The sequence below is a fragment of the Lampetra planeri genome, chromosome 4 (assembly GCF_965212315.1).
Source record: "Lampetra planeri chromosome 4, kcLamPlan1.2.h2, whole genome shotgun sequence".
NCBI lineage: Eukaryota > Metazoa > Chordata > Hyperoartia > Petromyzontiformes > Petromyzontidae > Lampetra > Lampetra planeri.
Window position 1 is genome coordinate 20,171,665 of NC_136110.1, and position 27,772 is coordinate 20,199,436.

The 27,772-nt window shown below is 43.9% G+C and overlaps 2 protein-coding genes across 2 annotated transcripts; one reads left to right on the forward strand and one right to left on the reverse strand.

Annotated features, from left to right (window-relative positions):
- Positions 1–309: 309 nt before the first annotated feature.
- LOC144717797 (chymotrypsin-like elastase family member 2A) lies at positions 310–5,635 on the reverse strand. Its single transcript, XM_078593462.1, has 8 exons — positions 5,509–5,635; positions 4,906–5,000; positions 4,343–4,440; positions 3,908–4,036; positions 3,054–3,190; positions 2,595–2,737; positions 1,680–1,832; positions 310–882 (listed from the first exon to the last, which is right to left on the reverse strand). The coding sequence occupies exons 1-8, from the start codon at positions 5,546–5,548 to the stop codon at positions 778–780; spliced, it is 900 nt and encodes a 299-aa protein (XP_078449588.1). The 5' UTR covers positions 5,549–5,635; the 3' UTR covers positions 310–777.
- Positions 5,636–21,374: 15,739 nt separating this feature from the next.
- On the forward strand, positions 21,375–27,522 carry LOC144717799 (chymotrypsin-like elastase family member 2A). Its single transcript, XM_078593464.1, has 8 exons — positions 21,375–21,481; positions 22,137–22,231; positions 23,301–23,398; positions 23,686–23,814; positions 24,630–24,766; positions 25,111–25,253; positions 25,858–26,010; positions 26,592–27,522. The coding sequence occupies exons 1-8, from the start codon at positions 21,442–21,444 to the stop codon at positions 26,694–26,696; spliced, it is 900 nt and encodes a 299-aa protein (XP_078449590.1). The 5' UTR covers positions 21,375–21,441; the 3' UTR covers positions 26,697–27,522.
- Positions 27,523–27,772: the final 250 nt, after the last annotated feature.

Genomic DNA, 27,772 nt, shown 5'->3' on the forward strand with positions numbered 1-27,772 from the left:
CATCCAAAACTCGCGTGATGTCATCGTGATGCATTAAAGACAGGCGCACACACATGAACAAGCGTATTATTTCTAGATTACTCAAGTGTGATTATATTTCTTCTTGGTTCTTTCGGTAAAGTCACGTAGAAGGGAAGTAATAAAATAATAAAAATAAAACATAATAAAATAATTCTCACGACGTTTCGGCTACAACACAAGCAGCCGTCTTCCTTACGTGTCATAGCAATGCAGATGAACGCCAAAAGAATAATCTAAGAATCTTGTAATTATGTGTATGGTTAATGTGGTATAACTTCCACCAGTCAATTCAACAAACCAGATACTTTATTTGTACTCCAATTTGTATTTACACCAAGCCAAAATCGCATCGCCCTAAATCAGCTGTCGTCCCACAATAACACATGATGTTCCATTCCCTACTAAACTATGACAACGGAAGCAATTTAACTCATGCTACCTCGGCCTCATCCTAATATTTCAGATTCAATCAATAACTTCTCAAGTGATATAAATGGCACTTTATGATCCAGTATGCATGCTGTATTTATTGCCACTTTCTTTCGTCACCAAATATAAAGATAACTGCCTAACTACTGGTATTCATGCAAAATGGAGTCAGTCATAGATGATGACATGTATAGCAATGTGACCACACAAACTCACTACATTGAAACACCCATCCTATCCTCACATGCCCAGTCCCATATTAAAACTAAATACCCGTAGCAAGAAACTGTAATTCTAGGGTTAGTGGTAGCATTGATGTAAAGAGCTTTACTCCTGTGGCTGACTGAATGCAGCAATTGTGGCATTGGCTCCGCTGTTGACACGCTGCTCTCCATTGGCGAGCTTTGGGGCTTCACGGTACACGCTCATGACCTGCGGGAGAAACAGAGAATGTGTGGTGTTTAAACGTCAGTACCTACAGATAAACAAATATGATAGCAATCATACCTGGCCAATACCAGCCTGATTCCTTATGCCAATCCCACCTTTGCATTGTGATCGATCAAGATAAAGTTGTCATCATCACACCTTGCCATCGCTTCTCATATTGTAGTTAATACCTAGACCCCCAAGTTTTACGATGATCTTGCTCCAACTTCTGGTTTACAATTTTTCCTTTTGATTGCAAACCACTGGAGCCCACTTTCAATGCCTGTCTTGGTAACAGACCATTATTATCAATCTAATTAGAAGATTGTAAGCCAGTTGAGCTTTACATTGATATTGACAACATTGACAATTATATTGACATGTACAAGAGTTATAGCAATAATTACATTGACAGTTACATGATTTTGGCCGTTGTTTTGACCCTAATATTTAGAGTAGAACGTCGATTATCTTCTCTCTTTGATGACACAATCTTTTGAGTTGTAAGGTATGTTGCATTTATAGACTTGGCTAATTAGTCTCAGCTATTGAATAATATTTTAAAATAGACCCATATAGCAGATTTGCTTCACGTGTATGCAGTTGTTAATCACATATGCATATCCCCTGAAATGTTCAAATTGTTTATACATTAGCAGTATGTACTCTCCACATCACCGCAAAATAATTGGAACTATACTGCATATAGTTTATGGCAATGATATTTCTACAGTATTACATGTTAATAGTGACAGCCTTATGATGTTAACAACTTGGACAGTGGCAGCCTAAACACTCACGTTGCTGATCCAGGAGTTGTAGGCTGACACACGGGTGAACACGGTGGGCTTGCGAATCGCGTTGCAGCCCAGAGATGAGACGTAGCTGGTGATTCCCTGCACCACCCAGGCATTGTCCGACCGCTGGCAGTTCAGTGGGCCACCTCCATCACCCTGTGGTGCATAGCAGAGTACAGCAATGCCTCACGTTAACATTGGATCAAGAAGAATTGGATTATGGGAGTGGGTGGCAGTGATAGCAAATGCCACCATGCCTCTCCAAACTTGTGTGTCTTTGCTAGCATGCGTTTGGCTTTGTAAGAGTGTGGGCATCGAGCTCCTGTCCAAAAGTTTTGAGCTCCTGTAGTAACAGGTGTCTGCGTGAGCCAACACTCGTCAAGTGTGCTTCAGAGCCATGGTGCTAAGTAACAGAGAGATATCGCAGAATGCCAAGGCCTGATCCCTCCCGTCCCCCAACTCTACTATGCTGCCTTTGTTTTTTCCATGCACATGGCACGATTTGGGAGGGACATGTTGGCTACAGTATTAGTTTATCTACCATATTTAATTCATGTCATCCTCTTAATATCTGGATTTTATTTTGAGTAACTCTCTTAATGTACGTGAATAAAACCGTCAAATTTGAATTTACTATTAGTTATACAAAAAAACTGCAACTAAATTGTAAATAATTAGATATATAGGTAGATTTATTGACGAATGTGTGGAGCTTGTAGTCATTTATGCTTGTGCACCACTACCAACATAGCATCGCCAAATAACTGGGTTATTGAATGTTGATGCGGAGGGTGCATAATAAATATTTGAAAAATGCAAGTATAGCAAACTACCGTTATGGCCTTCCTCAAATATTCCCATTGGAAATTTTACTTAATGAATTGAAGCGGGTTGGCTATCGTTGCGCTCCGTACGCACATAGCACGCAGAGCGGGTGCTGCCCCCCGCGCAGATCACGCTGCTCTTCAGGCTGCTCCCCCACCAGCTGGCCTGGCTGCACGTCGCGTAGTCCACCACGGGCAGGCTGGCTTGCTGCAGCTCGCTGGGGAAGGGGCCGCTGGCTGCTCACGCGCACAGACAACGTGGAGATGAAGAGCGTTGGTGAAAGCATCGGAGTTTGGTGGCGTTAACAGGCACTCCCCTATCGAACCGTCCATCTCTCCGTGCTCAAAAGGGAAAAGCCACATAGCAACACCGCCACCCTACTGACAGACTACTTCCCACTGTTGACTCTATGCAGAGTTGTGTTCATTGTGTCAACCCTAGAAAGATTAAGGGCCGAGTCAAACTGCAGGGGCAATTCAAACGTTGGATTTTAAGCACTCCCCAAAACTCTATCTCCTCTTGTTTCATTGACAGGGAGTGAACGTTACTTACTGGAAAGGGATCCCCAGCCCGTGACGTAGCACGGGTAGTTGTTGGGCAGGATCTGGTTGGCGCTGGGCAGGCAGGCCGGGCGCACCTTGCTGGAGAGAGCCACGGGCGACGCAATCTTGAACATGGCGATGTCGTACCTGTGGGGGATCGAGACAGGGGCAGTCGTGATGTGACGCTCAACACCGAACATACAACAAGCAATAGGGATTCAGCGCTGTGCACAGGAGAACTCCCCTTAACCCGGGTGATGTGGGGGATATATTTCGTGGAGTTATCCATGATTTGACTCTGCACTTATTTGTGGGGACAGATTCATGAATAATGGGAAGAATAGGACCACAGGTAATAAGACGTATTGTGGACAATACAGCTTCTGTAGATAATGGAGCCATGAGTAATAGGGTCAAATACATGAGTTCTACTGTATGTTTTAGTTATTGTATCGTAAGCATTGTATGAGATGAAGCAATAGCATTGTGTCTCAACTGTCTGTATCTTTTCAAACACAGAATGGGCATGGCCTGGAAGCAGTGCGTAAGCACAAATCAAGACATCTCATCGCCTTGTCATTAACACTGCCTTATAACACTAAATGTTACTTCTGAAGAAAAATTATTCTTCAAAAGTAACATTTAGTGTTATATAATTCATCATTGCCTGACATTCCAATTATACTTTGTTTTACTGAAAGGCAGTGTCAGTGACGTGCTTCGAGAGGGAAAATAAATGTCTGTCTCTTTGCGTCTTTGTAGAATGTATCTGTACATGTTTGTATATATATGGATATGTATCTGTCTATTGCAACTCGTAATGTCATAGTGTCACGGAAACAGTGCGCCCGTGTGCAGTCTCACCCATTGGCCGGGATGCTGGGATTCCAGTAGCTATGCCAGGCGATCAGGCTCAATGCAGGTGTGACTTGCCCAGACTCGGTTGTGGACACACTGTGTTTTCCCAGCACCACCCTGTAGCTGTAGCCACTCCTGCACGTTGTGGTGAATGTGGGGAGATAACAAAGCGACGGGCAGTCGTAATCACTTACACCTGTAAACATTGCAGTGAGGAATTAATAAACAGAAATGGTGCGAGTTACATCATGGTATTTTCACTGCCACATTGCTGCATCGTGTAAATGTCATTGATAGAGGCCGCCTCCTTGCTCCCAAGATACATTGCTCACACTTTGGTGTCCACAATGTGGTACAGGAAAATACTCTACAACACCTGGGACCCGGTGCAGTTGCACCGCCTGCACACACAAAAGCGACGCCACTGGTGCCGTGACTCACGTGTAGCAGCTCGCAGAGGTGAGCACCCATTGACTATCAATGAGGGTTCCTCCGCAGTAGTTGACCCATCTTCCTCCAGAGTACCTCTGCACGAGCGCCTGCAATGAACACGCAGAAAAGTGGTGGTAGTTACGGTTTTTTCTCCAATTTCTAAATCTTGCAATACAGTACTAACTCAGCCCTTTCGTCAATCCACTGACCATTTGACCAGGCCTCACAATCCTAGTCACAGCTGGTTGTGAAGGGGTGGAATCTGGGACTGGTATGGATTTCACTCCCTACTAATATTAGCAGTCGCTGGGAATGTAAAAAATGTAGCATGGTTCGTTGCACGGTGCATAAATCACTGCGCTTCCACTATCCCATTATAATCACTGATTCAATGTCATTGAGAAGAGTGGAAGATCTGAACATTTCATGATGCACACATGCAGCCGTTTTGCCAGTGCACTGCTGGATGATGTCCTCCACGTGGCATTTAGAACAATGGATGCTGCTGCACTGTGATCGACTGACAATGCATCGTGTGGCTGTGATGGCTGTTATTCAGACTCTGGCTTTACCTGCCAAGGCCAGGAGTTAGCGCGAGCCTCCACGCCGTTCACCACGCGGATCTGGGAATACGCTGCAATCCCACAGCTCTGAGCAGACACCTCAGCTGTGAGAAATAAAAGGACACGCGATACAAAAACAAAGATCCCCGTATAGCCTTAACGAAATGTTGGGGCAAGTGCAGTTAATGAGCACCTATGAAGACCGGTTGCGGCACACGAAGGGGTGGGTAGCCAGCACCACGCCCAACCGCATTTGTTTTCCGAGTGGCGATGTTTACACATTGTGGCAGGTACTCATTTGTGGTTGACTCGACCTAGGCGAGGCCCAAGCCCGACCTTGATAATCGTCACTGGTGTTGGTCGTGAGCGGTCATTGAACTCGGGTCGCCGGGTTAGTATCACAGGACGCTAAGCGCTCCACTACCTCTCCCATGTGCATACACACTATAGTACACACACAATAATTGTGATGTGTTTTTGGGTTGGTCCTTATGCATTTTGTGTCATGTTTTATTCCATGTACTAGCAACCTCTTCTATAACTAAGTCCAGTTCCTGAAGAAGCTAGAGTGATCACTCTACTAAAATAAATGTGTGCATGGCAATCACTCACCACCAACCAGCAGAGCAGCGCAGACGAGAAAGGCGAGCATGGCTGATCGAAGAACTGGAGTTGATTGAAGACTTGGAGCGTCTTGTGCACCAGTGTTTCCTTTCCACTGCCGTGTCTCACTTTGGGCCGTCTTGGTTTTTATACAGAATCTGCTGTCCACGTGAACCCTCAGATTGCAATCAGAATACTTCCCTATCTGCAAAACTGTCCAAATCAAGTTGGCATGCAAATTACAAATTCAGATATATATTTTTTTCAACATGAAAATTAGGTGTTCTTTTTCTGTATTGGTGAGCAGTAAGGGATATATTGTTTATCCTGCTGACAATACCAAACCAAATTTAAGGACAGATTTTTGTATCGGTTAGGTTATAGTGCGATACGTGGAGCTGACCGATGGTTGACAGATCTGGTCACTCCCATAAATGAGCTCCTTAGGCATGTAAGGCTGCGTTGGCTGGATTATGAAGCCCACATGCCCATCCACTACATACCCAAGCAACTTCTGCTTGGCTGGATAGAGGAGGCTAAAAGAGCATAGCACGGGTAGATAAATTATGGACTAATACTGTATAGGAGGATGTAGAGCTGATCAGACTAGCCGATGACTGCGGAGGAGGCTCATGAGGGACACGACTGGAGAGTTGGAGGCAGTTGCCCTCCAACAACAATGGAGGTCAGAGGAGTGTCGCCCAAAGCAACGAGTGGAGCGCGAGGTGGACAACGAGATGCATGCGGCATTGTGAGCATTTGTGTTTTGCTGCTGTGTGTGTTGAGTGTGTTACATTATTATACAAAAACACACACACAAAACATACACGGTAAATAAATCGTTCTCATAGTCGTTGCCTTCACAAATTCCAACCGATGTAAACACTGCTAGATTTGAAGCTTTCGTGACTGCAAGGATTTTTCGAAAAAACTTAAGAGTACGATGTAATACTCTCCTGGCATTACTTTTCAACGCGGAAATTATCATCGTAGCAGTGTGTATTGTCAAAACATCACCCCCGTGTTTTGTAGAACTGACTTAATTTTGTAAACCGTGTGTAAACGAAACACGCGTTCGACTAACACACGTTGGGCAGGGTTTTCCTCTATTTAGTATTTTTTCCGGGCTTAAAAAAGCTATGTGTTGGAAAGTTCCATATATACCAGAAGTGGTATCATTCTTGAAAAACTACCATCAATCTTTAAAAAGTTCACAGTCGATATCAGATGGTGGCAAACTCAAAATCCTGGTTGGTGGCTGATTGAGCTAATTATCTCCTCTCTGGTTGATAAAATGAGTACCACGAGACTGGTAGATTCATTGAGCGACTGGTGAGATGGATTTACAGGACCGTGTGTAGAAGCGGTCACCAATTGAGGTAAACATTACCAGACACTTGTTTAAGCTGGGAGATACGTCGGCTTGGCACCCAGAGGTCGGCGACCCAGGGATAGACCTGAAACCTAATTCCAGATGGTGGTGATGATGATAATGAAAATGTTAAATTGGACTTTGACGGTTATGTGTAGAGTCAGCTGTGTGACATTTAGGTGATCTAGCAGAAGGTAGCAAGCATTGTGAGCTGCGGTGGCATTAACGGAATTGACCACAATCATCTCTTGCGTGGCGAAGTCATGAATGGCCAAATTATAGGAAGACAAAAGTGGCCAGGTGTGTACGCGTTTCTATCCATACCCCACTCTCGTGTGTCATCTTGGCCTCAGCAAGTAGTCAATGACAGTACTTTTCCAAGTCTCTCCAGAAATATTACATTGGAGTTATTTTTGCTATGCATAGAAATGTTTGATTTGAACCAGCTAATTTCTGCACTCGAGCAGGTATTGATGTGATAGAGTTTTCTAAAAGGCATCACCCATCATGTCTTTCAAAACTGTTTCGCCATTGTCCTCAGGCAAACTTGGTTCATTTGAGGCCACATCTTCTAACCCCTCACTGGTATTCATAATAACCTCTCTGTCCTAGTCTAGAATATTCAACTTCCTTTGTTAACATTTGCTTCCTTGACTCTAATCTTTTTCACACAACGGTAGTACTCTGACCAGTTTAATGATCAGCATCAGAGTCTATATTTATCCTGGAGAAATCCGATGATCTATGAAGCTCTTTTTCATATATTTTCAGTATAGGTGGGTCAGAAAGTTACAACAACAAACAATAAAAGCAACGATAGGAGTGCAAATTATAAGAAAGGTAAGTAAATCACGACAAATGTATACGTAAAATAGATAAAGTATATACGTCCAAGTTGCACAAGTACACCAGTTCCCAAACTTGGGCAAGGCAGCAAAACAACAGCTTAAACAGTCCGAGATCACATCAATAAAATTGCCCATTAAATTTAACTATTAATACATGTGTAAGCATGAAAGTTACAAATCACGTTTTTAATCACAAACGATCATTGTATAACGAGATACATTTTGGAAAGATGACCTGAAGGTGGCATTGTAGCAAGAAAGTCGCTGGCCTAATGTATCTGTCCAAATTTTGCATTGTTATCCCCTTTTACGTGTGAGTTTTCTCCGAGTACTCCAGCCTCCTCCTATCTTCAAACATTCTGTAAAAGAAATTAGCCAAACAACCCAAGCAGCATCCAACTGGAAAGAGCCTTGAGGCTTACGAATGCTATTGTGGCTAAATTATGTATTACAACGTTGATTTACTGGAAATATCATACATCGCAAGTGTATTTTTTCATCTTTTGTGTTTAAAATGCAGGTTATTGTATTGCCTATTAGTTGAATCGCAGATCGCAAGTTCAAATCTTGGTCATTACCCCCCCCCCCACCACCCCCAAAAATTGATTTAGTCTTTGCTCTTGTTTGTTCTTTTAATTTGCGAAATTCTCAATCTCTGAAACTAAAATATTAAATGTTGTCCTATGTTGCCGAATTGTGAGTGCATTGATAATATATCAAAACACCAAATTCCTGTTCAGTTATTCTCAATTTCAGCTGCCGTTCTTGTAATAACAAAATGTATACCACTAGAACTTACATAATTACAGATTGTAACATAATTGATTAATAATTCTGGCAAATACAGAGGCTACGAAATGTGTTACCGCTTCAAAGATATGAACAATGTTTCACATTAACATTTTCTACCAACTCACATCCAGTGCAAAGGACTGAGTTGATCCATGTTTTACAACTTCTGCAGCATCTTGAACACATTGTAACCACTCCCCTTGCTATTTTATTTGTTTTAAAGATCAGGGATCGGCTCAGCCCATGATCCTTTCTGGGTTAATTAAATTTGCAAAACTTTGTGTACAGTCAACAGTTGATGCACTCAGGGGAGTCTGGCTCCCCACGGCAGCAATGTGGAATTTCCACTCGTGGATCGGGACTGCCAAAGAAGAGCACTGCCCAACTGCTTATGACTTGATTTAGATTTCTTTTTTTCATTGCATACATTTCTACAGGTCGCTAATACACATTAATTACGAATGTAATCTGTTGGAGATTCTTATTAAATGTCAGATGGTGTTTGGTGCGTTGTTTCAATATGTGAAGAGCTGACCGTTTCTCCACTTCCTCCCCCTCTACATCTTCCGGCATCTGGCCAAGCGAAAATACGTCATCCAAGTGAATGCATGCAAATTACTTGGAAAACATAGATGGGACATTATGAACAAGATAGGGCAGCCTGAAACCTGAGCGTGTGCAACACCATCAGAGCAGAGAGCGTTATCACAATTAAATTGACTCAGAAACATAGTGGTTCCTCGTGTGCAAATTTGCATGTGTGTGGAAATGTCCCTTTTTGAAATGTTTAGAACTAAGCAATGGCATGGAAACCCAAGACATGTGTGGAGGTTAGGACATGTGTGGTTTTATTTATAGCTACCTTGGAAGAAATTAAATTTTGGTGGAATTAATATGTAACTACAGCCCTTGGTCAATCGATTGCTGAATGAAGGCTTCCCTGTGCCGTATCAGTCGTAGTTAGATTATATTTGCCACGTTAGTCAGTGCAGGCTGGAGAAGCAGAGGGGTCCAGGACTGGTTCACACTGGACTCTCCGCTGATGTTAGCAGTGGCTGAGAATCAAACTCAGTTCCACTGGGTCCATAGTGCAATGCGCTAACCACTGCTAACATTCTAAATGTGAGTGCGGTCCTCTGTCGACCATGCTAATATCGAATGGCAATGCACACACGAGCATTGTTTAGTGAGTGACGCATTACACTGGTATTCAGATCATTAGTGCAAATTAGAAGAACAGTGATCTTGTTGCTTCCTGTTCTCTGGAGATGTAAGAATATGTAAAATAGCTGTAACATGTGGAACTTCTGTGGTAAACCTGTGGAGCTTTGCAGTATTGTATAAGAATGATGTACGCGTTCTAGATCCAGATATGTGTCGTAGTTCTGATGCTGAAGCGCCAGATATATATATCAAGTTGTTTAATATATAAGTGCCAAGTGAGGCCACCTTAAAATAATTGTTCTGTCCATTATGTGCACTCTTTGGCACTAAATGACAGAATGTACAGGGATGGAATTGATAGCCTAATTCGGAGACTTGGCCACATAACCAGGGAGAGGCAGGGCCAGTTATTTCATAAGATGCAGTCTCCACGCTGAGCTCCATTATGTTATGTTAATCCATCATATTTGCAGCCCTTGAGACACAAAACTTGTGAGTAATCAATATTGTTTCTGGTGGAGACTTCACGAGTGTATTGTTAGTGCCCCGTAATGAGTTTAAAGAAGTAGTGCACACTGCATGTATTTAACGTGCTCCAATATGAGACCTAATCAGGCGTAAGCCCAACCAATTTATTCATTTGGTTACAGTCTGAGATAAACTGTGAGTCACTCTTGAAAATAGCCACCCTGAATAATTCTTGAAGATACATCCAACGCTGCCTGGGGCAAGGATGATGAAGTGTACCTTGTGGTAAGCCCGTGTTGCAATGCTTGGTCGGTGATCTTTCAGCCAGTACTGTTTATATACCACAGGGATGAAGTTTGGCTAGCCTCTACTTAGGCATTTACCACTACTTGATGTAGCAGCATAGTGGCTGTGAATATAACGAGGGAGTTCAATGTTTAATTAGCTAACGACATTTATGTTTCGATGTAAAAGTTTTACCCTGAGATAGGTCCGTCTCCACCCCGTTGGGAAGACGGCCACGCTCATTAAAAGAATCAAGTTCAAAAGATCAGCCCGAGTTCTGACTTTGTTTATGAGCCAGGGTCTACAGTAATCCCTTGCCAACCGCGAGGGTTAGGTTCCTTAAAGCCCTCGCGGTTGGTAAAGTGTAGGGGCCTGTGGGAAATAGGGGCTTGGGGGAACCATGGCCGCTGTCATGCTCACCATAGCTTTAATAAGTTGCATATTTATTCACTAAACACCGAACAAAATACAGTACATTACACAATAGCATATATTAACTTTACATACCTTTAATATTAACGGTTTAGATGACGATGACAACGAGTTGATGTGGGGAGGGCTGGTTAGAATAACTAAGGGGGGGGGCTCAGCCCACCCTCCCCCTCTTCCTCCGGGCCACAGACGCAACACTCTCATCGTCACCACTCGCTGCACGCTTCAGCTCCGTGATTACGGGCAAAATGAATGTGTACTCTACAGTATGTACAACAAAACAGTCGGACAGCACATCAAATTTGATTCATTCCGCAGTCAAAATAATTTATATTCTACTTTGGGTGCAAATAAAAGTGTGTGCATTAAAAAGCTTGGTTTTTTCCCCTAAAATTTCGACAGCTCAAGAACCAGGGCAGTGAATCACGCACTCGCTGTTGTGACTCTACACCTCAGCGTTGTCAACTCCTTAACATGAATACGTCGCCAAACAAACCTGAAAAGTTCAAAGCTGCAAATGACTAGAAACTCTACACCACAGACACATCTCCTGCAGGAGTTCAACTCTGAGTAATCGCTCTGTGATGCTGGATGTGATAACCAGCGAAAACTTTGAAAACTAATTGTCAAATGTTGTGCATTGCGCTTCAACATTCCGGTGTGCTTAAACAATCAATATCTGTGTTTGTACTCACGCGATATGACCAAAACGAAGTCAATATTAACGAAGAAATATCTTGTTTGTGTCTTGAAATCACGACCGCGTTGCAATTTCGCCACAGCCGTTTATCTGTGTCGCCCTCTGGCGGGCGACATTCTAAAAGGAGGCAATAAGACTGAAGCTTGCGCCATGTTTTAACAGCCGTTGCCCACGGTTCCCACTCCTCAGGCTGCCGTTACGAGACTCAGATATTGATAGTGAACCCCGAGAATATTAAAGCTGCCTAAGTTTGGCTCTGTACGTGAGTCTCGTGCCTTACACGAGATAATTATAGACACGCCACATATTTCACCTGCATCTCTTTCTCTCTGCTCAACTATTGTATAAATATTGTGAAATTGATTGCTCCATATGTTACATAGGAGAATAGTGTGATGTGTAAAACGTGTGTTGAGATTGCTGGAAGGCATATGTAGGCTTTTAAGCAAAGTGGGACAGTACTCGCCACAGTGGCCAGATGTTAACTACCTCGCTCGGTATACAGGAGGTCTTGAGTTCGATCTAGACCCTGACGCCTGTATATTTGGAGTTTGCATGCTCTCCCCGTGGTCGCCTGGATTTTTATCCATGGGGTTAAAGTATTTGGCTGCTATAGATTTCCACATAAGCAACTTCGTTCAGCTATCATTTGTGGCCAGGTCACTTGTGAAAAAGAGATATATTGCTCAGTGTGCTTTACCTGGTAAAATTTTAAAAAAAGTTAATCGTTACAAGTAGTCATTTTCTCAAAGGGTAACACAGTGACTGATTGTGCCATGCAAGCAAGGGTACCACCATATTTTATTTGAGGGGTATGTGATATCGTAGAAAAATCTGGACAACATACTGTTGTGCTAAAACACCAGGGCAATGCCTCGCTCACTTTGGAATCTGTTAAGAGACATGCATATATCTTCGATTATTAAAAAAAACACCCTCCTTATTTGTTTATTGACAATGTATTGGTTCACATAAACAAGCGTGCCTCCGGCATGTACTCTTCATCTCACAACTATTTTCATTTGTCAGTGTATTGACTACTGTTCACTTGCACTCGCGCCTAACTCTTGCCTAACTCTTGCCAGTTAGTGCACGGTTTGAGTACACAAGTCCGATTTATATATTGAATAATACTAACAGTCCTTTTGTCAACTCATTGTCTGACTGACCATGCTTCACCATGCTTGTCAGTGTTATTGGTGCTCAGTATCTGTTTGAATATCACTCGTCAGTGATGTTTGTTATGGCCGGGAATTAAACTCAGGTCACGGGATTCATAGTGCAGTGCCGTAACCACTGCGACTCCGCTCCCCACCAGTATGATGACACTTGCTACCACAGACCGGCAAAGTGTGGTTAAAAAAACCCTCAATGACTGCCATGGCGTGGCGAGGCCCTCATCCAGCAGCATATTAACAACGGGCTGTTAAAAAATATATATCTATGCAAACTACAATTTAATTCCACTAAACATACATTTCCAAGGTTGCTACGGAGAAATAAAAAAACGTGCACTACTCAAATTACTTTATATTAAACGAATGTCTTCACATATGCAAATTAACTAGGAACCTTCATTTCCTTGTGTGATCACAAGGTATTTGTGATATAATCACCTGATTTTTATTTGCTGATGTTCCTGCCTATGCGCAAGTTTAATGCTGCATCATCTATTTCCTAAACACTGCGTGCTCAAACCTTTCTCATGACTGACACCGCATGAGGAGGCCTGCATCCAGTGATAGACATAAAGCTGAAATAAATGTGTAGGATCGATTTGTACTTTTCGCATGTTGGCTATATGTGGTCTAAAACTGGTTAAACAAGGCCATACAGAAGGACATCTCTGGTGTAGGCCGATCAGTTTTAAACAAAATGCCTATATTGTAAGAGCATGTTTTGCCACAAGTACGTTTGGTTAATGCAGCCTTGATGCCTTGCAATAGGTGTCTACTTGGTGTTTGAACATCTTAACACCTGCTAATGCCAAAAAGGTAAAACCTATTATTGTTTCATCGCTGAAATAAATATAACTGATCACATAGCAGGTGATATTGCCTGAATGTGTTACAGGAACTTTAATAATAAACTTTACCTTAGGAAGTCTCACTGAGTCTCAGTACTCTTTTTAAGGAGGGTCCTGCTAACATCGGGGTATTTGGTAAATTCCTATAGTGGGTGGCTATTTGTGGGAGGAAACGGGAGAACCTGGAGAGAACCATCCACGCCGTGGGACAGCCATTGGGGAATATCTGTTCAAACGTGGCGCAAACCCACGGTACTATCGTCACATTGTGCGGGACGCCTCCTCTTCATAATCACCCCCCCCTCCCCAGAGGGCATCACGAACCAGTTTTAGTGTGAAAATAAAATTACGTAATTGGATAAAGCAGGATAATAGGATCTCCCCCCCCCCCCCCGCCTTGCATTATGTAACTTCTGACCTACCTCTCCTGGACATTTGTGGGGGGAAAAAGCTCCGTAGGTCATCGTGCATTTTTATAGCTGCATTATACAAACTATAAAAATATAAACGTGCATGGAACCTGTTCGCACGCATATTTGAGATTGACTATTTGTATCGGAAACTACCTCAGGCAATGCAAATATTATATTTTGTTTCAAGTTCCATGTATAAAGGATGAAAGCATTTCTTGTGCTGGAGGTATATATATATTTATTTCAATACAAAGGATAATTTACATGCAGGAAGCATTTGTGTGAGATTTTGGTATGTTCGGGCGTGCATTTATATCTGCCTATTTAATTTATACCTGCCTGACATGTCAAACGTTCATGATTGTAGTTGATATTAGTCGTGCCCTGCAGTCGGGAACCGTCTGTCGCAGAGGCTCTGTGATTTGATGTGCTTGACTCGCACTCGAAATGTGGTTACCGTGCGAGCCATGGAGTCATCTTGCCCGTCTGAATAAACTAAACGGATGTGCTCACTTACGAGGAAAACCCAGTGTGGGTATTTTGGCAGGGCTCAGTTGTAGCCATCGCATTGTTACTTACACTTGGCCAGATCGTAGTGAACAGCTGGAAATTTGTATAGGTGCTTTGCATTTGTTTTTTAGACTTTAACCAAGCCTATGCTTTTGTATGGAGAGATGGACTAAACGAGTTCTAGGTTATTGTGGCATCCACAGTAAGACAATCAGACTCTTGCAGAATGTTTAATGGGACTCGGGATTTTGTGCAGCTGGGGGAGGGGGGGGCGAACACCAGAGAAAATTGAGATGAGCATTGATATTGCAATAAAATGTCCACTCTTCAATCTGTAATATTGGATATAACAGGAAGAATGTGTTGCTCCACCTATGTTATGTATATATGTGCATTGATGTACTGGTAAATAATCTCGAGTGCGTAAATGGCTTAAGTTTATCCACCGCATTGTGGATTACAAAAATAATCATTGCCAACACCAGTCACGATTATTTGAACTGGTCCTGGACCTTCCCGAGGTAGACTCAGCCTCAAATGAGTACTTTGTGCGATGTGTAAATTTCTCACTTGGGAGACAAAGGCGTCCGGGCGTGTGCTGGCGCTGATCTTAATAGGTGCTCACTTACAGCGCTTTCTCCAAAAGTGTATTAAGGCTATACGGGGGATCTTGGTCATTGTTCACAGATGGTCCTTCCCTCACACTGCACTCCACGAATATTACCGTCACTCTGGCAGTTTGTAAAAATAAGCAACCTTTAAATGACGTAAACATATCATAAGCCATTTCACAATGTGATATTTTGAAATTTAATATTTGTCCCTCCATAGTAAGTCCATAACAAGACAAAAATTGGCAGTGGCTTTTTAAAACTCTATACATATTTTTGTTATTGAATAGGGATTACATTACCACAATTTTAGGTGACTTTAAAGGTGCCCATTATGTGGTCACAATCTTAAATATCAGTAAAAAATAAATGTGTGCAGGTGCAATGCTCTCTTGCAAATGTCATTCTATTTGACAAACTGTGAAACCACGCACATCTTAAGCAAATACAAAGGAGGGCATGTGCCTGTGTCTTATTCTTCCTACATTATTTGTTCAACCATTTAATATCCTGCTGCTTCGAATGCAAACGCCGCTGTATCTTTTGACAAATTCTGTACGACCCAAGCCCCATGTGATGTCACCCGACGCGACATCTACGCGAGCAGGGTGGGGGAATTGGTGGGCCGGCGCCACCCGAGGTCTTGCCGGCGCCACCCGAGGTCTTCCCGGCGCGGCGAGTGCTGTTCCAGAGTAGCCCCCTGCCTCTGTCAGGCCCTCGTGTGCTCGCAAACTCCGTCGGGGGCGCATTGCGCGGCCCCCTACCACTCCGCCCGGCCTGGTTGCGGCCTCAACCGGCCTGCCCCCAGCAGGTCTCCATCTCGTCCTCAGGTTCCTCATCCCCTGTATAGAACAGTCCTTCCCCAAAGTGAGGCCCTCCTGGGGTGGGGTACTTGCCCCCCTACTCTAAGTGCACATGCGTGTGCGCCACAGGTTCGTCATCGCACACCTCAGCTGGGCAACCACTCCACACCTAACGACCTCACACAGGGATTCATATTCGACACCCCGCTTCGTTGAGCCTGAGACGCCCATGTGATCACCAGTTTACATATGAGTGTGTCTCTACGTAGGTGGAGGATATCTCTACATGTATATGGGTGTATCCGTGCGCGTATGTCGCCTCAAGGTGCACCCTTGAGGTGCCTCAAGGCACAAGCGTCAAGGTACCGTCACCGCCCCCTAGTGGTGAGCGACCGCTGGGGTCCCACTCTACAGGGTGCTTCAAATAAATGTTAACACTTATAAGGGACTATCGTTATTAATGTAAAAAGAACGGATAATGCACTGTAACATGATAACAAATGTATGTTAATACATTAAATAAGTCAAAGAGTCTCCACTTGTTCTCCATCATTGTCAACACATGCCTAGAATCTTCTCCAGGCATTTGTTGACAACCTGAAGATCGCCCCTTGCCAACACACAACCCCTAATCCTCTGTCCACTCGAGGTCACGCGGCCTTCGCACGGCCCAGGGAGACGGTTCATCGGCGTGAACACCCTGTGCACGCCTTGCTGGCGGCAGGGAATATTTTCTAAACTGAGGGACAACCCGTTCTGGTCGTGCCCTCTCAGAGTTAGTTACCGTCCCTAGCAACAGCACCCACTCACGCGCACACACACACACAAACGCACCATCAACAATATAAAAACCGAGACTTTTTTTCGAATCATGTAGAGGCTTTGAAACAAAGTGGTACAGTACTGTGGCGCCCACACAGTAACACAGTGACTGCATGTGCAATGCAAGTCTAATGAGCGACTTCCGCGACATGTCGTGTAGAGGGTACTTCTTCTTTATTACTCACATTGGGCACAACACAGGCCAACGCTTATTCTTCCTTACACTAAGTACAACACTAGGTATTAACGTCTCTACTGGTTACACACAGCCGATCACTTGGTGTGGTCCCATCGCCCTCACTCGGCTACGCCGCTGGCTGGCGGCGTGACGATGACGGCGATGGAAACCACACAGGAGTTCTTCCACGTGGCAAGACGACAGAGAGATGACGACGAGCAGCGACGCAACCAGGACCCAGACCCCACACATGAGCCCCGAGCCCCGGGTCCGGGAAAACACTGGATGATCTGCACTAATGGACTCTAGAATAAAGTTGCCGTACTGATATCTTCTGGCCACTTTGTATCAGATCACGTGTGGAAGATTCTCATATATCTACATGGTCCACCAACATTCGACTATAAAATGCCGGATCACAGGCATGTGCCACTGCGTCCAGCTTAAAAGGCAAACAGGTATATCCCAAACACAACATTTAGGCTGATGAATTAATCTTCTATGTTGTCATAGACATAACACTTTATGATAAAATGTTGTAACTATCAAAATTAACAAAAAAAGGTCAAGAATCTTGATTTGAAGCTTTCTTGACTTCAGGAATCCATACTCTTTGGTTCTTTCAGTAAAGTCACGTATGTAGAAAAATAAAGAATAAATTATTCATCAGGACGTTTCGATCGCAACACAAGCGATCGTCCTCAGACATTAAAAATAATCCAGCAGTAGAACTGCTGAGCCAGGAAGAACACAGCGAGAGAGTTTCTACAACAAGAAGTTATAACTTTTAGCCAAGGGCAAGCAGGCGGGGTCCGAGCTGGAAAGGAGTCCCATCCCTGCAAGTAAGCACATCAGTTGTGTTAATGGGGGAGATTAGGAAGAAAGAGATTATGGAGAGAGATTAGCATGTCAAAGTAAATGAGCTTCTGTCGCCGCATAGGAGTACTATTGCCGCATATGCGCACAGCAGCAGTGTTAATGGGAGACAAGCACTATGTTGATGGGAGAGATTAGGCAGAGGGATTAGGGAGATTAGCAAGATAATGGCATGTCTATGTGTAACACAAGCTGCGGCGCTGCCAACTGCGCTGTGAGAGGCAAGCGCGTCAACGCAAGAGAACCACCGCAACGGTGGTCGCGCCAGTGAGACACACAGCCCATCACACAGCCAAAACCATCGATACATCGAAGCTAAGGGAGCAGAGGTGGCCATGTTTGTGAGACCCCAGCCCCTTAATGCAGAGGCACCCAAAAGGGCAATGCAAATCAGAGAGTTCGAGATAACAGCCAAACGGCAGGAAGGATGGAAGCACCATAGCAAGTTACAACTTTACTTGGTTAATAACGTCTTTCCAATGATTGCTCAGCTTATACCCATCTTCTCACTTAGCATTAAGAGATAAAATGTCCACATCTGCTTGGGACCTTGTAGATAACCTGACTGTTTCTTCTGCCGCGACAATGTCAACCAAATGTAAAGTTAACCTGATTGCTAAATTCAACATCCTGTCAAAAAAGAAGCCAGATCCACACGTGAAAAGGTTAGATGTTAAAAAGATTGTTATCAATCAGAGTAACAGCCCAATTTCTGATGGCCTAAAATCGGTACTAGCTAGAGGGCTGAATTTTGCAGTCACCCCCAAATACATCCCAGTGGATGATATCATTGCCCAGGATGACGTAGCCCTCAAAGGTTTGGGACACATCCCAGCAGACGTGGCAAGATCTTAAATCGCCGCCATCCTCAAAAACACTAAGAAATCCATTAGTAACATCAGCAGGGACGAGCGCTCTGAGCTTGCTCAATTGAAAAAGAGAGATGACATTGTCATCTTCTCAGCCGAAAAGGGCAATGCCAAAGTCATCATGGATAAAACCACATACAACAACAACATCCAGGACCTTCTTAATGATATGTCAGTTATACCAAAATCAACGAAAATCCTACCAACCGTCTGGCTACAAAAAAAGCAATATCATCACTAATCCGACTTCTTTAATCGAACCGACCAAGCAGCTCTCTCTAAAACCTTGGGCTTGCTAGACCATCAAGAATTATGGCCTTCCAAAAATCCATAAATAAGGTACTCCACTCCGTCCTATCGTATCCACCAACAACTCACCTATCTACAAACTGGCACAATTTCTGTCTGAGACCCTGCTTCCATTCACGGGCAAGACCAGTATTTAACTCAGCTCACTTGGTTTCTCTAATCAAGGACATTTCACTGTCTCTAGATGATTTGCTTGCTAGTTTTTTTGTAATCTCTCTGTTCACCAAGGTAACCCTACCTGACACAATAGCAATCATTGAAGACTTGGTCCAAGAGGGACTGAATCCTGATGTACCAACTTTGGTGAGGCACTGCCTTACCAACACTTACTTCACCTGGAATGGTACATTCTACAAACAAAATGAAGGTACCCCTATGGGTTGTCTCTTATCACCAGTGGTAGCGAATGTTTTCACGGAGAAATTTGAAACAGATACCATCCTGACATCCACCCTCCGTTCTTCCCTGTGGAAGAGATACGTAGATGACACTTTCGTAATCTGGCCACATGGCCAACCAGCACTGAACCAATTTTTCAACCACATCAATTCCATACACCCTTCCATCAAATTCACAATGGAAGTGGAAAATGATGGCATGCTACCATTCCTGGATGTTTTGATCGAGAAGAGGCCTGATGGCTTGTTGGGACATTCTGTCTACAGGAAGGCAACCCACACGGATTCCTATCTAAAGCCTGATTCCCACCACCATCCGGCCCAGAAGAATTCCCTCATCAAAACACTACACCATAGGGTCCACTGCATCTCCGACCAGCGCCACCTAGCCAGTGAACTGGAGCACGTACACCAAGCCCTCAAGATGAATGGATACTCAGACCCCAAAATCCGCAAAGCTGAATCCCCAACCACGGGGAGACAACCATCTCAGGACCCAATCAAAACCATCACCTTGCCATACATAGCAGGTGTTACCAAAAATATTTCCAAAATCTTAAACAAACACAAGATCCAGGTCCGATTCAATACAGTACACAAAATCCGTGATTTGATTCCATCTGTGAAGGATGTCATTCATGACATGCGATACCCTGGTGTCTACAAACTAGGTTGTGTCTGCAGCAGCCGTTACTTTGGGGAAACGAAACGACATGTCTCGGACTGTGTTCACGAACACAAGGCAGATTTGAAACACGACAGAACCAATAACTCTACCTTGGCTGATAATTGTTATAACTCTGTGGGCTCGCACGATATTGTTTTTTCCGAGACCAAGGTACTCTGCAAACCTTCGGGCTACTATCAAAGATTCGTCTATGAAGCCATCCAGATTTATAAACACGGAGACAATTTCAACCGAGATGATTGGTATAAGCTGAGCAATCATTGGAAGGACGTTATTAACCAAGTAAAGTCGTAACTTGCTGCGGTGCTTCCATCCTTCCTGCCGTTTGGCTGTTATCTCCGACTCTCTGAGTTGCATTGGCCTTTTGGGTGCCTCTGCATTAATGGGCTGTTGTCTCACTAACATGGCCACATTTGCGCGCTTAGCCTCGATGTATCGATGGTTCTGGCTGTGTGGTGGGTTGTGTGTTTCACTGGCGCGACCACCGTTGCGGTGGTTCTCTTATGCGGCGATGGAAGCTCATTTACTTTGACATGCTTATCTCTCTCCCTAATCTCTCTCCCTAATCTCCCCATTAACACAACTGATGTGCTTGCGTGCGGGGATGGGACTGCTTCCCAGCTCGGACCCCGCCTGCTTGCCCTTGGCCAACATATATAACCTCTTGTTGTAGAAGCTCTCTCACTGTGTTCTACTTGGTTCAACAGTTGTAGTGCTGGATATTTTTTTCCACATGAGGACGATCGCTGGTGTTGTGATCGAAACGTCGTGATATATATTTCTTTCCTACCTACGTGACTTTACCGAAAGAACCAAAGAGTAAGGTTAATAATGTAAAAAATGGGCTTAAAATAAGGAAAATAAATGAATGCATTACATTTCAAATCACTAAAAGCCAAACAAAAGTGTCTCCCTGTTCAACCAGTGTTTGGCAGTGTTCACTTCTCCTGGCGGGCCTAAGCCAGTGATGGATATTCCCCATACTGTGGTGTGGGGTATCTGCCTATAAAACTACCAACCAGGATAAGAGCTTCCGATCCTCCCATAGCGTGTGTTTTGCATAAAAATATAACTTTTTGCACATGCTGCATCATTTATAAAAGTTTAATACGCCTAAAAATACTTTAAATTCCACCACTTCTCTCCTGCTGACACCCACCTAAATATCAGACACGATGGCACGCCTTAATTTGAAACGTAAATAATTTGATATTTGCATGCTGTTTTGGTTGAGAGTTGGACTTCCCTATTCTGTTTGCCCCTGGAGGACTCACATGGGCAACAGATTCTGTATAAAAGCGAAGAGGTCCCAGCAGTGAGACACGGCAGTGATCAAGAAACTACAAGCATTCAAGAAGCTCCAAGTCATCGATCAACCATGCTCGCCTTTCTCGTCTGTGCTGCTCTGCTGGTTGCTGGTGAGTGTTGCTCTTGCTGACACATTGAGCTGCTGAGTGATTGCAATGCACGCATTTCATTTAGTGGAGCGACCGTTCGAGCTACTTCAGGAACTAGACTTAGTTCTAGAAGATGCTCGTATGGCACTTCCGCTTTTATTTCAGTCCGCATTCATTGACTGGTGGACACCCCCCTCTTTTCTCCCGACTCTCACTGAAACAGCTACTGATGTTTTTAACCCGTATGCAATAATACGCAGGCTATCACTGTTTCGATATGATTTCAGTTGCACCGTGTATTGGGTTTTAGAGGAAGACAGTCTCACAGTTAAAGTATTAATAAACGTAAAGGTACAATACTCACAATGAAATTATCATGCGTTATGAGTCTTGCTTTCATGCCGGCCCATCGGTATAGGTCTCTAGGATTTCCTCAAAGGTGGTGGATCGCGAATCTGAATGCTCCATTGATACGATAGCGTGAATCGGGCTCGGTCCATGGTAGACCGCTTGTAAAAAAGATTTAAAAAAATTGTTCTTAACATGTTATACTTGTTCGTCTGTTTATTCGGGACTCCTTGTGACCGACTGGGCCCATATGGGACGCATACGCTGCATACCCCAGAGCTGCACCCCTGAGAACATTTATGCGTGTGTGTGCTTTTGTTCCTCACAGCTGAGGTGTCGGCTCAGAGCTGTGGGATCGCAGCGTATCCCCAGATCCGCGTGGTGAACGGCGTGGAGGCTCGCGCCAACTCCTGGCCTTGGCAGGTAACGGCAGAGGCTGAATAACAGCCATCACAGCCACACGATGCATTGTCAGTCGATCTTAGTGCAGCAGCATCTATTGTTGTACATGCCACGTGGAGGCCCTCATCCAGCAGTACATTGATAAAAAGGCTGCATGTATGCAACATCAAAATTTCAGATCTTCCACTCTTCCCAATGACATTGAATCAGTCACTGTATTCCGAATGTGAATCAGAATGTTTTTATATTGGAGAAATCCGATTCGCTTTGAAGCTCTTTTTCACAGATGTCCAGTAGGGGCAGGTCAGAACGTTACAACAACACACAACGCAAAAACACAACAAGAGTGCAAAGTATAGGAAAGATAAACAAATCACTTAAAAAATATATATAAATTAAACGAAAATATATGTTTTATCTTACCAGATAAAGCCCACTGAACTATTTCTTTTTTAGATACGTCCTGACCACAAATGATAGCTCACCAAAGTGGCCCATCATGCGAAAATTTATATCAGCAAAATAATATTGATGTAAGTTTTTAAATATGGAGGGATAACCATGAGCACCCAGGGATAAAATCCACACGACCACAGGGAGAACATGCATACTCCAAATGTACAAGTGTGAGGGTTGGGTTTGAACCCCTGACCTCCCGCATACCAGGAGAGGAATATACCTTCACATCACTGTCGGGTCCCTCAAACATAAATATTATTTTTAATAAAGTTTCGAAGTTCATATTGCATTTGTACTTCAATTCCCATGCTTGGGAAAGGCAGTAAAACAACAGCAAAACAGTCCCAGAACACACCAGGACAACACAGATTTCATTAAATTGTACTTTGGGAGAGCGGAGGCACAGTGGTTTACGTACTGCACTACGAACCGGGCTACATGGGTTATATTTCCAGCAACTGTGGCGAGTGATATCTGAACCAGTCCTGGATTACACCCCTTCGCAATCAGCTCTAATCAGCATTGTGCATTGACTCAAGGGCTAAGTTAGGACTGTATTATTCGATATAGTAATTGGAGTCCTGGACAAATAACAGTAACCGCCACCAATCTCGCTGTGATTGCATTGCAGGCGCTCGTGCAGAGGTACTCTGGAGGAAGATGGGTCAACTACTGTGGAGGAACCCTCATTGCTCGTCAATGGGTGCTCACCTCTGCGAGCTGCTTCACGTGAGTCATGGCACCAATGGAGTCGCGAGTATGTGTGCAGGCAGTGCAACTGCACCGTGGCCCAGGTACTGTACAGTATTTTCCTGTACCACATTGTGGCCACCAAGGATGGAGCAGTCGATCTTGGCAACAAGGAGGCGGCATCTATCAATTACCTTCACACGATGCCACGTGGCAGTAAATCGCAATATTTCTATTTAGTACTTCCTCACTGAAATGTTTACAGATTTAAGTGATTAAGACCACCCATTGCTCTGTTATCTCCCCACATCCACCACAACGTGCAGGAATGGCTACAGCTACAGGGTGGTGTTGGGAAAGCACAGTGTGTCCACAACCGAGCCGGGGGAGATCACCCCTCCATTGAGCCTGGCCGTCTGGCATACCTACTGGAATCCCAGCATCCCAGCAAATGGGTGAGAACGCAAACAGGCACACTGGTTTTTGTGACACCGTGACAGAATTGCCATGGAGAGACAAAATACAAACATAAAGTGTCATTTAGACAAACAGACAAAATATAAACACTATAAGTAGAGAAACAGACATGCATACAGAGACATACAGACAGGAACTGTAGGGTCTGCAAAAACTCCTATTATCCGTGGCCCTATTCTTCCAATTATACATGATTATCTGCAATTTTATTCCTATAAATAATAGGAGTAAAATAGCAGATAATATCATCTGCGATATTGGTCCCCCACATCACCACGGTTAGGGGAGAGTTATCTGCAAAGCGCTGAACCCCTATTGCATGGGGTATGTTGGATGTGGATTAGGCCCAGACTAGCCATAGGGCAGCATTCCGGGCAAATGCACAGTGGGCCGGTCCATTCCGAGGGCAGGTGAGCCGGTTTGTGTGGAAAAATAGCAAATGTGATCGGAGTAAAAATAAAAAAATGTTCATACCTCTAATGTCTAAGCTCCATTGCTTAGTTGGCATTAAATCCTATATTTGGCAGCCAAAAAGATTATTCTTCACCAGTCCATTTGTTTTTTGTATCTGCCCAAATGGGCCAATGAAATTGCACGGCAAAATCACATGAATACGTCACATCGCACATCTAGCTACTCGTATATAGTTTGTCCCACAGCCCATTAAAAAAAATGATTGTCAATAGCCATAATTTGGGCAGGTTTGTTTACTAATGCCTGGGCCGATTTTTTTGTCCCAGTCCGTTACTGGTGTTGAGCCTTGCATCACGCTGCCCATCTCGATCCCCCACAGGTACGACATCGCCATGTTCAAGATTGCATCGCCCGTGACTCTCACAAGCAAGGTGCGCCTCGCCTGCCTGCCCACCGCCAACCAGATCCTGCCCAACAACTACCCGTGCTACGTCACGGGATGGGGTTCTCTCGACAGTGAGTACCGTTCACCCAGTGTCCATCGGTGCCACAGTTATGGGAAGTGATTTAAGCCCAATGCGTCAATTGCCCCTCCAGTTTTACGAGATGATTCTGGCTGAGAAACTGTCACAAATCACAGTAGAGGGTTGACTCAGCCCTTCATCTTTCTGTCGTCAAAATGAACACAACTCTGTATAGAGTCAATAGCCTGCGAGTAGGTGGGCTGTGATGCTATGTGCCGTTGGCACATTGAACATAGAGACACCAATGGTTCGCTTGGGGAGCACCTGTGAACGCCACACAACCCCGATGCTTTCACCAATGCTCTCCGTTTCCACATTGTCTGTGCGCGTGAGCAGCCAGCGGCCCCTTCCCCAGCGCGCTGCAGCAGGCCAGCCTGCCCGTGGTGGACTACGCGACGTGCAGCCAGCCCAGCTGGTGGGGGAGCAGCCTGAGGAGCAGCGTGATCTGTGCAGGGGGCAGCACCCGCTCTGCGTGCTCTGTGCGTATGGAGTTCAACGCGAGCCAACCCGCCTCAATTATTTAACGAAATTACTAATGAGAATAGTTATCAACACAATGTTTATTTTAAATCTGAATTTAGTCAACAGTGACTATGAGTGGACAACAATCACCAAGCATGGTGATGACTGTGACCACTAAGATCACTGATTGGTTGACCTGGTAATGTTGGGGAAGCGGAGGGGGACGGCGCACATCCAACCCCAATAATTAATAACTCAGACTGGACAAATTGTGTGACTGCTTTAGTCGCCTAGACTAACAGATTGACCAAATGAAATCCGGTGACACTTAAATTTGACTAAAATTCTTCAGACTAAGTTTTTGCATGACTACATTCAATCAATAAATAACAGAAGGAATACAAATATTGACTAAATTAATGCCAGACCAAACAGGGTGCATATTGAATCAGGCCTTAGGGTTGTGTGATTTTACTCCGTTACTTAGCAACACGGTCATAAAGTGTATTTGAAAAGTTTGCAAGCTCCTGTACTTACCCTTACCAGCACCCGCCACCATATCCCGTGCATGCTTTACCCAGTTAACGTGGATGCATATCTATCCTCTTCTATGCATCACAGGGTGATGGAGGTGGCCCACTGAACTGCCAGCAGTCAGACAATGCCTGGGTGGTGCAGGGAATCACCAGCTACGTCTCATCTCTGGGCTGCAACACAATCCGCAAGCCCACCGTGTTCACCCGTGTGTCAGCCTACAACAGCTGGATCAGCAACGTGAGTGCCAATGCTGTTAATGTCAACGTTCTTACCATGATCGCGCTGTCAATGTCAATATTGATGCTCTTACTGTAGCAATGCCATTGTCATTATCATACAAATGTTACAGTAAAAAGCATTTTCAATAACACGTCACTGTCAATGTGATTATTGTTATTGCTCTTATAAGTGTCATTATCATTGTTAATGTTGATATTGTTGTAAATAGCTATGTAGGTGTCACTTAACCTTGAACCTTGTAATTAATCAGGGAAACGTTTTATGGATGGGGCATATGTGGAGGATTGAAATGAACATGTTACCAAGGCAGGTGTTGAAAGTGGAATTCAGTGGTCAGAAACCAAATGTGAAAACCACAAGATGGTGATAAGACTCGTGAACCTTGGCGCTCAAGTGTTGACTGTGCACTAGTATAAGTGATGGCAAGGTGTGATGTCCTTTTCTTTATCGATCACAATACAAAGGTGGGATTTGCATGAGTCATCGGTGTGGCTGGTATCGGCCAGGTATGATTGCTATCATGTTCGTTTATCTATAGGCAATGACGTTCAAACACCACCCCCCCGTTCCTTCCGCAGGTCATGAGCTTGTACCGTGAAGCTCCTAAGATCGCCGAGGGAGAGCAGAGCGTCAACAGCGGAGTCAATGCCACAATTGCTGCATTCAAGAAGCCGCAGGCTTAAAGTATCATGCTCTTTACATCAATGCTATCGCTAATACTAGAATCACAGTTTCTTGTTACGGGTATTGCCTTTTTTAATGTGGGACTGGGCACGTGAGCATAGGATGGGTGGTTTGATGCAGTGAGTTTGTGTGGCCATGCCAGACATTACCAGTGTTAATGACACTGTAACAATGTGCCATTTATATTAGACGTTAAACAATAAGCTTTCTAATTTGACAAGAAATACATTTTGTCATACCAGCATGCATACTGTACCGCCAGTGCTAAATATACAAATTGAAAAAATCTTTTTAAAGTAAAGATCCATAATAGAACTGCCATTTTCATAGTAAGTTAAAAATGTTCTCCCTTTGTGAAGACATAATGTTAAACAATATTGCATATGTAGTATGGTACGACTAATTACAAATCCATAATTAGCTAATTATCGGCTCGATTTCCAAATAATGTAATCTCAAGTGTACCGGATCTGATAATGCTCTACCAGGCAAATATTACCTGGGGCCGTGTGATGTTCTGCGTTGTGTTCACGCTCCCGACTCATGCATAATCTGGTTGCGTGTGCATTACAAAGAGGATCCAGAAACAGAGCTCAATTGGTTGGTGGAGTTAATTTAAAAAATTGTTTTAGCCTCCACGCCATATTCAAAGCATCATTTCCCTATAAAAATGGACATACAGTACACTATTAATTGTAGACTCGATTTATAATGCTTGATGTGTCCGATTTGGTTTATGAATGAACAAAACTGTACTGTAAATTGATAATGTTATTCGTGAATGTTCGGGTTGGTGTAAAATAAACATTTAAAGTACAAAATAAAGTATCTGGTTTGTTTCATTGCCTGGCACATTTACCACACACCACTCACCTGGCAGTCATAACTTATAGGCACTCACAACTTGCTTTACGTATATTCATGTACGTATGTTGAACTTATTTCGAACACCATACATAGCGAACTGTGCTAATCATCTGACATCTGACACCACCAAACACTCCTTACTCAGCACTCACCACTCATCTTCCAATCACCAAAAACCGACATTCACTAGACTCACCACTGACCAAAG